The 12,764-nt window shown below is 41.1% G+C and overlaps 1 protein-coding gene across 1 annotated transcript in view; it reads right to left on the bottom strand.

The window, feature by feature from the left end:
* Positions 1 to 9,866, bottom strand: part of LOC147115886 (integral membrane protein 2C-like) — a 58,267-nt gene extending 48,401 nt beyond the window's left edge. The window contains exon 1 of the mRNA XM_085990539.1: positions 9,635 to 9,866. Within this exon, the coding sequence (XP_085846665.1) occupies positions 9,635 to 9,727 (93 nt within the window). The 5' untranslated portion in view covers positions 9,728 to 9,866. The remainder of the gene's footprint in view (positions 1 to 9,634) is intronic.
* Positions 9,867 to 12,764: the final 2,898 nt, after the last annotated feature.

The raw sequence follows: 12,764 nt of genomic DNA, 5'->3' as shown, positions 1-12,764 counted from the left end.
TTAATGCACATTAAACAGCTTGCTTATGAGAGGAAATTGCTTAGTCTATACTTCACATAATACAGTTCTGCACAGAGAGCTCTTCCAGGTAGAGATTTGTTATACAACACTTTTGATCATACTGCACCTCAGCGTTAGAAGATCTAGAAAGTAGATAGAGTATGTACTTAACAAATCAGCATCAGAACAGCACATGACCAGAGGAGGCAATATCTGGATGAAGAAAAAACATACAATAAATCTGTTTACAAATCAGTACAGGGACATGATGATGAACACAGCTGCTCCATGGTGACGGTTATCAATAGTACATCAGATCTTTAAGTGGGACAGAACAAACTTTTGTGATTATGCAGACACCTTCACAAATAACAGCAGCAATTAAAAACAGAAAGACTAAAAACTAGGTTACCACTTGTTTTGAAAATTTACAACAAATACAAATCTGCAGCACAGCTTTAGTAACTGGGGATAAATGGTAGAGTGTTATTCAGGCTGATTGCACTTCTGATGAGAACTCCTGCTTCTTCTACAAAGCTGCCACCCAGATCCTCCAGGTGACATCATAGCTCCTAAAAGGAACTGGTTGTTCAATGGAGAGCTGTTCCTTTCATAAGTAAATGCATATTTGGAACCCAGAAAATCTTCCCTTATGAAAGCTTACAGTACAAAGTGAAAGAGATCTGTTCTATAGTGTCACACTGGTCAGCTTGAACTATAATAAAAAGAATGTAAATGAGCAGGACAAAGAAAGACCATTTAGCACAGCAAGGGTATTCCTCCAAGAGATCTTATACAGTCTGTCCTACTATGGCACGCTATCCAACTTCCTTAATCTGTATGATTTTGTTTTATTTACAATTATTCACTCACTCTCAAAATTGAACTCTGTCAGCCTCAACCTGAGTTCCTTGATAATCATTTCAGCTTACCCCACCCTGTGATTAGCAAAAACTACAGAATATCCTCTGCTGTTGAGATTCATAAAGCATGCTTGGAAAAGGGGTTGACACCAACATGGGCCTTTAATCTTGTTTGTCCACATATTTGTGTACGCTTCTTTTTAGCCAGCATCATGTGATCACAAACACACTTAAAGCCGTCATAGTTTTGGTCTTCGAATATTGAAGCAATTTTCTCCTCTATCATCCCAAAGATATTGCCTCTCTCACTGGGTAGGTTTCCAACGGTGGTGGTCACACTTTGGTACCTTGACCAAGTGGCCATTATTCAAGTGTGAACCTGGAGACTTGAGTTCTAGCAGGCTATCCACCTATAGAGGCCCGATCCTGCCCTTACTTGGCATTTACATGTATGTACTTCCAGTAGGGGTCATTGGTTGGTGATTAGTAGCAGGCACCCTGAGCAATTAACGCAAGGGCACCACAGCTAATTGTAGCCCCAATACTGCGCAGCTGCAATCAGCTACCTCAGTAAAGATCAGGCATCAAAATGGAGACCTTACTGTTTTACATAGGATTACATAGGCTATACGGCACAGAAGCAGGCCATTCGACTCAACCAGTCCATGCCGGTGTTTATGCTTTACTCGAGTCTCCTCCTATCTTTCCTCATCTAACTATCAGCAAAAATCTCTATTCCCTTCTCCCTCATATGCTTGTCTAGCCTCCCATTAAATGAATCTATACTATTCGCTTCAACCACTCCCTGTGGTAACAAGTTCCACATTCTCACCCACTCTCTGGGTAAAGAAGTTTCTTCTGAATTCCCTATTTGATTTCTTGGTGAATATCTTATATTGATGGCCTCTAGTTTTGCTCGTCCCCACAAGTGGAAACACTCTCTCTGTATCCACGCTATCAAAACCTTTCATAATTTTAAAGACCTCTATTAGGTCACCACGCAGCCTTCTTTTTTCCAAGAGAAAAGAGACCCAGCCTGTTCATCCTTTGCTGATGGGTACACCCTCGCATTTCTGGTATCATCTTTGTAAATCTTTTTTGCACCCTCTCCAGTGCCTCTATATCCTTTTTATAATATGGCGACCAGAATTGTACGCAGTACTCCAAGTGAGGTCTAAGCAAGGTTTGATACAAGTTTAGTATAACTTCTCTACTTTTCAATGTAATCCCTCTAGAAATAAACCCTAATATGTTTGGTTTGCTTTTTTTATGGCCTTGTTAACCTGTGTCGTCACCTTTAGCGATTTGTGTATTTGTACTCCCAGATCCCTTTGCTCTTCTACCCATTTAGATTCTTACTTTCCAAGTAATATGTGATCCTTATTTTTCTTACCAAAATGTAATAACTCACATTTTTCTGTGCTGAAATTCATTTGCCTATTCTGCAAGTTTATTACTGTCTCCTTGTAATTTGTTACAGTCCTTCTCAGTATTGACTATTCCCCCCCCCCCAATTTGGTGTCATCTGCAAATTTAGAAATTGTGTTTTTGATTCCAAAGTCTAAATCGTTAATAAAAATTGAACAGTGGTCCAAGTTCTGATCCTTGTGAAACATCACTCCCCACCTTCTGCCACTCTGAATAGCTACCCCTTCTCTTTGCTTTCTGTCTTGAAGCCAGCTAGTTATCTATTCTGCTACTTGTTCCCTGACTCCGCATTCTCTAACCTTATTCATTAGTCTATTGTGTGGTACCTTATCAAAGGCCTTTTGAAAATCTAGATAAATTACATCTACTACATTACCCTTGTCTATGCTCTCTGTTACCTCTTCAACTCTCTCTTTGTATGGTTCAGGTACTGGATAATCTGAGTTATCAGGGGGATAATATATTTCTTGTGTTTACATTGAGTGAACACTATGGCAGCATCCCATTTGGGGTGTTCCGAAATGGTCCCTAAAAATCACAAATTATTTAGAATACAAGAAGCTTGGATGACCCATCACCATTTTTTCTGACACCGACGAACAACCCTATTTAAGTCAAAGAAATTTTGACACGAAAGCAAGAAATTTCTGGCAGTGGTCTTTTATTTTCAAATTGACTGAAGCAGAAGTGGTTTACCAAACATTGTACTTTTCATTAAAGTTATTCACCAATTTGTCACATACAAATCAAGTCAATTTTACTTTGCAACTGAACTGTACATCATAAAGAATCGCTGATGGCAAGAATCATATTTAGGCCCAGCTGGTAAAGTACCAACTGGCAACATCATGATTATGATGAAACTTTACCCATCATAATCTAAGGATAAGGGGTAAGCCATTTAGGACTGAGATGAGGAGGAATTTCTTCACCCAGAGAGTGGTGAACCTGTGGAATTCTCTGCCACAGAGGGCGGTGGAGGCCAGTTTTCATTAAATATATTCAAGAAAGAGTTGGATATATTTCTTAAGGCTAAAGGGATCAAGGGATATGGGGAGAAGGCAGGGACAGGGTACTGAAATTGGATGATCAGCCATGATCTCATTGAATGGCGGAGCAGGCTCGAGGGGCCGAATGGCCTACTCCTGCTCCTATCTTCTATGTTTCTATGTGTATTCTAGCAGGGTACTGATCTATTTAGTAGTTTGAGACTAAAGGCAAAATCCCAGTGTAGAATCCTTTTTGGATGTCTCAGTAAGTTATAAAAGTCTATAGCTATTTCATAACAATCTGCTCTGAATCTTCTATAAAGCAGGCTGCCCTGTCAACGTACCAAACTTCATTGAGTCTGTACTTGTAGTAGCTAATCGTTATTTTTCTCTAGCTATTTTTTTTCCACCCAGAGATAGCACTCCCAGCTTTGAAACAAGCTGAAGTCTGCAGTTGCAATTGGCACATGGTGACTGTATATTTTGTCTGCATCTTTAGTGACTGATAAAAAGTATAAGTGCATTATCTGCCACAGTACCGAAACAGCTCTTGTCAAAGTTACAAATAACATCCTATGTGACTGTGACCATGGTAAACTATCCCTCCTCATCCTTCTCAACCTGTCTGCAGCCTTTGTCACGGTTGACCATACCATCCCCTCCTTTAGCGCCTCTCCTCTGTCGTCCAGCTGGATGGGACTGCACGCGCCTGGTTCCATTCTTATCTATCTACTCGTAACAGAGAGTCACCTGCAACGGCTTCTATTCCCACTCTCACACCGTTACCTCTCATGTCCCCCAAGGATCTATTCTTGGCCCCCTCCTATTTCTCACCTACCTGCTGCCCCTTGGCAACATCATCCGAAAACACAGCGTCAGTTTCCACAAGTACGCTGACTACACCCAGCTCTACCTCACCACCACCTCTCTCGACCCCTCCACTATCTCTAAATTGTCAGACTGCTTGTCTGACATCCAGTATTGATGATCAGACGTTTCGTCCAACTAAGTAATGGGAAGACCAAAGCCATCGTCGTTGGTCCCCGCCACAAACTCCGTTCCCTAGCCACCAACTCCATCCCTCTCCCTGGCAACCTGTCCAAGACTGAACCAGACTGTTTGCAACATTGGTGTTGTACTTGACCCCGAGATGAGCTTCCGACCACATATCCGTGCCATCACTAAGGCTGCCTATTTCCACCTCCGTAACATTGCCCGACTCCTCCCCTGTCTCAGCTCATCTGCTGCTGAAACCCTCAACCATGCCTTTGTTACCTCTAGACTTGACTATCCCAACGCACGCCTGGCCATCCTTCCATAAACTTAAATTCATTCAAAACTCTGCTCCCCGTATCCTAACTCACATCTGTTGGGCTGCTTTCTTGTTCTTTTTCGTTTTGTTGCTTTAAACGTCAGATTACACACACACTCAGTTGTAGTAATGCAGGATCAGGTCTTTATTGAAACCTCATACTATCCACAACCAGTATGAGTGCACAAGTCTTTACATATTACACAAAACCAGTATGAGAGCTGCTGAGACACACACTTCACAAAACCAGTGTGAGTACAAGCTGCTTTTGAGACACACACTATCTGATTCCAGTGTGAGCCACTAAACAGTGTTCCCTTACATTTCTTATACTAATTTTCACCTTTGATCACTACATTCCATGCATACTATCAATAAATCACAGTACATACAAATGCCACAGAATAACAACATAAACTAAACAACCAGGCTCTCAACCCTTCTAATTGTTTTATTGACACAAAATAAAATGGTCCACTCCCTAAAAAGTTATCAAGTTGGCAAATTCTGATATGCCTCTTACACATCCTACTATTATCTTTCCCCTGAAGACACCCTTTCCCCAAAATCCTCTTAGCCAATTTACAACCCATGCTCATCAGAAAGCTGCTTTAACTTTTAACCCACCATATGCTGATCTCACAGACTGCGCAGAAAGAATAGCGAGGTACCCAAGTAGTGTGAACCCTGTTTGCACAACATCAAGTCCCGTTCACCCATCACCCCTGTGCTCACTGACCTACACTGGCTCCTGGTTAAGCAACGCCTCAATTTTAAAATTCTCATCCTTGTTTTCAAATCCCTCCATGGCCTCGCTCGCCACTGTAACCTCCTCCAGCCCTACAACCCTCTGAGATATCTGCATGCCTCCAATTCTGGCCTCTTGCGCAGCCCCGATTTTAATCATTCCACAACTGGTGGCTGTGCCTTCAGCTGCCGAGGCCCTAAACTCTGGAATTCCCTCCCTAAACTTCTCCACCTCTCTTTTCTCCTTTAAGACGCTCCTTAAAACCTACCTCATCTGCCCTAATATCCCCTTATGTGCCTCGGTGTCAAATTTTGTTTGGTAACACCCCTATGAAGTGCCTTGGGACATTTTTCTACATTAAAGATGCTATATAAATGCAAGTTGTTGCTGTCCAAGCTATCAGCCTTGAGTGCAGCATGTTCCACCCTATTACTGGTGGGTCAAACTTAAAAGGCACAACTCATCGTCCAAGTTTTTGAGACAGTTCCTCTTTAAAGCAGTTATCTCCAGACCATTGGCTAAAATCTCCCACTCCATAATTTTTTTTAAAATTAGGCATCTGGCATGTGATTAAAGAGGACATAATCACAAGTCAGAAATAAATTTGGAAAAAAACTGCTCAGCGCATAATGTTTCAGAGGAAATTGTAAATTCAGGGTTTTTATGGGTTATAAAGATGTTCAATAAAGTAATGGAATTCCTCATCACAGGAAGGCATGCTGAATCCACTATTAATCCACTATTTCAGCACAGAGTTCATACTTATTAGCAACAAGTAGAAAATAAAGATACATTATAAGTGGCTCACAGCCTTCTCAAGGGCAACTAGGGATGGGCAATAAATGCTGGCCATGCCAGCGACGCCAACATCCCGAGAATGAATTTTATAAAGTACAATGCCTATTTGGTAAAGCTCCTTATAATGAATAGGAGACTAGGACTTTAGACTCAATGGACTGAAGACAACTGCTGTAAGGGAAAACAGAGCTTACTTGGGGACTGAGTTCTTCCTTTTTAATTTCTGTTTTCTTCATCCATTGTACTGCTGCACAGCTGTTACGATAAGGAAAAGTCTGACTCAGTTGTAGCACTTGCCTCTGAGTCAGAAGGTTGTGGGTTTTAACCCCACTCCAGAGACAATGGCCCAGAAATTCGGGTCTCCACGGGTAAGTACGCATGGGGTACTCGCCCGTAGGCACAATGGAAGTGCCGGTTTCCTGCATGCACTGCACATGCGCGGGAAACCGGCACTTCCGTTCCCCTGAATGAAGGGGTTCAGAGGTCGAACACGTGCGCAGGAGAGGCTGCGCGTGCGCATCGAACTTACGTTTTTTTTTGCAGGTTTTCCCAGGAGGGTAAGTCTCCAGAAGTTAGACATGTAAAAAGCAGTCGCAAGGCCTGCTTTTTACAAGGTAAGTGGTGAATTAATTAAAATTAAAACATTTTTTCCATAGGTTTATTATTTTTAAATACTTTAAAGAAAGGTAAGTTTATTTTTAGCCCCATTAGAAAATAAAATTATTTTTTCAAAAATGTAAAAAGTTATTTCATGTAATTTATAGTTTATTTAAAAAATGTGATTTTTTAAACATTTATTTGAAGATTTAGTGATGTTTTGGGGCTTATAGTATTTATAAGTTTGACAGCCCTTCCTGTCAAACTTAGGAATGAAGCATTCCCTGCTCCGATTGGCTCCCCATGGCCCACGTGATCCCAGGGGACGCATCGATCTAACTGTGCCCTTGGGATACGCAAGCACTGCGCGCCGGTAGCTGGAGGAGGCCCAGGATCGCAATTCCACGGGGGCCCACAGCACAACGGCCGGCGCGCTAGGTAAGTGCAGGTCGGGGGCTTGCACCCGTGGGAAGCCCTCGACCCGAATTTCTGGGCCATTAGCACAAAATCTAGGCGGACACTCCAGTGCAGTACTGAGGGAGTGCTGCACTGTCAGAGGTGCCGTCTTTTGGACAAGACGTTAAACTGAGACCCGCTTGATCTCTCAGGCATACGTAAAAGATCCCATGGCACTATTCGGAGTAGAGCAGGGGAATTCTCCCGTGTTCTAGCCAATATTTCTTCCTCAACCAAAACCACTAAAATAGATTCTGATGAAAGGTCATTGACCTGAAACGTTATCTCCACAGATACTGCTTGACCTGCTGAATTTCCAGCAGTTTCTGTTTTTATTCCACTAAACATATTACCTGGTCATTATCTCACTGCTGATTGTGGGAGCTTGCTGTGTGTAAATTGGCTGTCATGTTTCCCACATTACAATAGGGACAACACTTCAAAAGTACTTAATTGACTTAAAGCACTTTGGGACACCCTTAGGTCATGAAAGACACTATAAAAGGCAAGTATTTCTTTTTTTTATTATTTCTCTTTAATTACAAGTGAAAATTCCAGTCTAAAAAAAATCTCTATTGCCAATTTTAGTTTCTTACGTGGATTCAACTAGTACAATAAATCTCTATGTCATCATTATTTAATGACAATTTTTCCAACACAGTTAATAGTTGACAGGTAAGTAGAAAACATTTAACTTGGAACTCATTTTCACAGCAGAGGTCAAGTGATGGAAATCATTTAGCGTGAGGAACTGTCTACTGGATTAATACCCTATATATTGGATTTGCAGCTGATTGAAGGCTGGATTTTCCCTTTTAGGAGTACATTCCTTCTGGTCACTTTGCAGCATAGCACCTTTGCAGTAAAACAATAAAGACTACCCCAAAACTAAGCAGGTTAAAGAAACATTTTCATTACAGTCTATAACCAGTGTTCAAGCTTGTCACCTCAATGTAGAAGATTGTGTAAAATACTGGAAATGGCTGCCTTTGGGTTTTGTAACTCCCCTTTGATAAATCAAGAAAAGAAATATCTAATCAGTACAGCAAGAAGGAATTAAGTGCAGATATCTGAATCCTGGTGAATCAGTTTGCAAGACATTATATTTGGATTTGGATTTCAATAAAATGAAGAAAAACATTGTCAATTTGTAAGTCTCTATCATAATTGACAATCACCAATTCAGTGATTCAAGACAAAATACTTTTTAAAACACACTAGACTGATGAGCCATCTATATTGTGCTGTTATTTTAAACTGAAATTAGCAACAGACTATAGCAGGTATTAAAAACTAAATGATTGGGGAATATTGTGTGTTTCAGTTAGGATTTTGAATTTAAATGTTATCCATTGACGAGGAATTTGCTATAATGGATGCAAGATAAATAGTTTGATCAGTTATTATTCTACACTTGAATCATCATGAAATGTATTTATTTCAAAGCAACTGACCATTAATTTAAGAAGTGGCACTTAAAAAAAGAACAATGAACATTCTCGAGTACTAATACAATCATACATGGAGCATTGACTTCTGTACTGCATTTCACTTTGATATAGTACCTTGTTCCTTCCTCCTACTCATGTTTTGCCCAAGCTTCCTGACTGAAACTTAAATATAGTTTTGAGCAGCTCCAACTATATTTAGGAACATTGTTGTCACTTCTTTCCAATATAATTTAACCCAACAACGAATTTCAGTTCTTGAAATCACAACCCTATTAACTACTCCCGAGACTCGAGGAGTGAATGGAATGTAAATAGCTAGTATCAAAAATAAAATACGAGGAATTTGCTATAATGGATGCAAGATAAATAGTTTGATCGGTCATTATTCTACATTTGAATCATCATGAAATGCATTTATTTCAAAGCAACTGACCATTAATTTAAGAAGCGGCACTTAAAAAAGAACGATGACAGGGGAATTTTGGTTGTGCTAATTCCTATTTTCAATACTCAAAATGTTGTTGTAATTTTTGAAATAAAAGATACTCTGCAGCAGAGATTTCCCAGAGATAAAGCCCCATTCGCATGTTCATATATTTTTTAAAGAGTGCCATCCAAGAAATCGACATTCACGATATTGCGCTTTAACTAAAACGTTACCAGATAAACAAAATAACAGACAGTGCTCCCCCGCCCGCTCTCCCTCACTTCACTGTACGGAAAGCGTAACCCAAACAGTGTTCAACTGCTCCAGTTCATCCTTTGTCAATACGCAGTGAAAAGAAGCGAAAAACTCAGTGAGGTGCACTGCCAGCGCGATTCCATCCCCTTCTCCGAGGCAGCTGACTGTCCCTTTTCCAGTTTAATGGAAATTAAAGACACGGCTTGTCGCTGTCAGTCCACAACTGGAGACAGCGAAGGAAGAAATGTAGCGATGTTTACAGCTGTGACGCTCTTAACGTGCAATTGATCAAAAATTTAAACTGACTTACATCTTGAGGGATGAGGATCTCGGTTTTATCTGCTTCGCTTTCTGCTTTTTCCGGCTTCTGCCCCAGAGCTGCGGGGAGCGAGATCTTGACCATTTTGGGAGAAAAATATATTAAACTCTCTCTCTCCCCTCGGATCTTAAAATAAAAATATAAAAAATGTCGTCAGTTGTCTGCGCTTCCTGTTTCTGATCTGCCCTTTCGGTTTCCCTCCTCGGTTTCCGGAAGTTTCAGGGTTTGTGTACGTGTGTTTTATGGAAGGGGAACGCCTTTCTCCTGTTCATTCTCTTAACTGGTCACGCGAAAGCACGGAAGGCTTAAAGGTGGGGCTGAAAGCAATGTTCATTTCATTGTAAAGTATGAAGAACTTGATTTCTCCCGTCTTGTTGCTTTTATATCAATGTTAGTACAATATCTTTATTACAAATTTCATCTTGCGCCACAGTCCATTTTATTTATTTTGGGCAACAATTTTTTTGTACTGATCAAGGTGAGGTTGAGTGTGGTGGGAAATAGAAGACTTTAAAGCACAGATGCCAATATTATTGATATCAAAATACCGAAGCACCGAGAAATTACAGTTTGCAACATTAGCATACCACATAAGGCGTTATTTTAAATGGAGTAACATTCAGTTAAAATAGCGGATAAAATAATATCAGAGGAAGCGGTGAGCGTGGCAAACATATTAATATTCGCATAAATCTGAGTGGCCGGAGGGTCATAGTCAGTGAGGCCCACAGAGGGGTTTCGTACGGGTGGTTAATTTCAATGATAATTTTGTTTTTAATTAATGATTCGGTCTCTTGTATTCAAACCTCCAAACTTTATCCACGACTTTTAAAAGTTATTGCTTCCTTGAACTTTTATGCCACTGGCTTCAACCTGCAGCGCTCCGCTGTACTGACCCGTTGCTTTCCAGGGTGAAGGACTTGATCACTTTTTCCCCCCAAGTACAACGACCTCCATCGAGCGGCTTCTGCGCTTGTTCAGAGTGGCTGAGCTCCCAACCTCAGCACCAGTAACCATGTGGTTATATAGACTCCTTTCAATAAGAGCCCCTCATCCCCACTATCCTCCACTCCCCCTCTGCATAGGTCATTCAGCCCTGCATAATTCTTGAAATGAAGGCACCTCAGAAAATAGAGACACCTGTGGCAAGAGACAGGTTCACGTACTTCCACTCAGAAAATCTCCCTTTTGTACCAAACTAGGGTAGTTTTGAGTTGTGGCCTACGCCCAGCTCATTTTCAAAGGTGTTTACATTAACAACTGTTTTGGCCAGGAATCTCTTCCACATGCCCATTATGCTGTGTGGGGGTAGGGGAATGCCTTCTAATCTTAATGGAGCCTTATTGATTTTATACTTTCCAATCACAGTCCACAGTAAATTACAGCGCAGGGGGGGGGGAGAGGAGAGAAGATGCTGCACTGTCGAAAGTGTCATCTAAGCTGTTGGATGATATGTTAAACTGGGGTCAAATCTACTTATATGGGGGGGGGGGGTTATAAAAGAGTCCATGGTACTATCTGAAGTAAAACAAGGAACTCTCCTGATATCCTAACCACCATTCACCCCTTAACCCAACACCGCTTTGTGGGACCTTGATGTGTGCAAATTGCCTTCAAACCAACTGTAATTCATTGGGTAGGAGGTAACGTTGTGATGACTGGCGGATATGAAAGGTGCTATATAAATGCAAGTTCTTTCATAGTTTCTCACTTAATGGCCAAGTTAATTATACCCTAATATTCCACTTTTCTAGATGCTTTTGCTGCTCAGTTAACAAACAATTAGCTAGTTTTTATGTGCTATGAGAAATGACGAAGTATGAATTAAGACACGGCAAGCTGCAAAGTGGACAAAAGCACAGGGAACACATGCCCAAAAAAGTCAGTTCTGGAAAACTTGCTGAGAGGCAGAGGAGACTAGACCTCTTTTCATCATAACACAGGCCCAGAGAAACCTTGGTCAGAAAAGTTTTCCTGTTAAGTGTGTTATTTTCTACAGTAGGGGGGAGGTTTACCAAATTAAGTTAAAGTGCGCTGAGATATACCATTAATATTACTCTTTGTTCACATGATTGTAAAATAAATCAGTTTGTTGATTTGCATTTGGCCTAGTCACTCAAGTATTAGTCCGTCTCCCTTTCAAAAGATTAGAGAAGATTGGAGTGGCTGCATGTGCAAGATCAGAGTATCCAGTTCATATACCAAATGAGTTTCATTATTACAACCCCCAACTCACACTATTGTATGACTAGACATTAAGTAGTAAAGGTAGACGGACCATAATAATAATTTGCTTACGAGAAATATTAGTGATGGAAGATCAGCCTCCCATCTTCCACCCTCCATAAACTTAAGCTCTGCTGTCCGTATCCGAACTCACACAAGTCCCATTCACCCATCACTCGTGCTCACTGACCTACATTGGCTCCCACTTGAACACCTAGATTTTAAAATTCTCATCCTTGTTTTTAACTCCCTCCATGGCTTCGTCCCTCCCCATCTCTCTAACCTCCCCCAGTCCAACAACCCTCTAAAATCTCTGCTTTGCTCCAATTCTGGCCTATTCTGCATTCCCTGCTTTTAATCACTCCACCATTGAAGGCTGTGCCTTCAGCTGCAGAGGTCCTTATCTCTGGAATTCCCTCCCTAAACCTCTCAGCCTCCTCTTTCCTCCTTTAAGACGCTCCTTAAAACCTACCTCTTTGACCAATCTGCCCCAATATCTCTTGTGGCTAATTGTCAAATTATGTTTGATAACAGTCCTGTGACATGCCTTGGGATGTTTTACTACATTAAAAACATTATATAAATGCAAGTAGTAGTTGTTGTAGCGATGCTGAACCTGAAATCCAGAGCAGATTGAAATTTATAACAATGAGCTTCTGGGCACCACGGAGTTTCAGTTCACACGTGAACTGCCAAACTAGCAGTATTTATCTACAGGAGCCCTCTGAGCTTCAAAGCCAGCATAAAAGACATACTGGGAGCACTTTGAATGAATGCTTTGATGAGGAATAATCAGATTAGACCTGGAGATAGCTGGCTGGCACAGAGCAAAGCACCTGTCTTGTGCTCTGCAGTCCCTTTGGCTCCCTCATCATGTTATGAACAATAGAGTCAG

This window comes from Somniosus microcephalus, chromosome 6 (assembly GCF_052327205.1).
Source record: "Somniosus microcephalus isolate GS21.2 chromosome 6, FLI_Smic_1.0, whole genome shotgun sequence".
NCBI classification, from domain to species: Eukaryota; Metazoa; Chordata; class Chondrichthyes; order Squaliformes; family Somniosidae; genus Somniosus; species Somniosus microcephalus.
The sequence above is the reverse complement of the archived record's forward strand: the minus strand, read 5'-3'. Positions and strand labels throughout refer to the sequence as shown.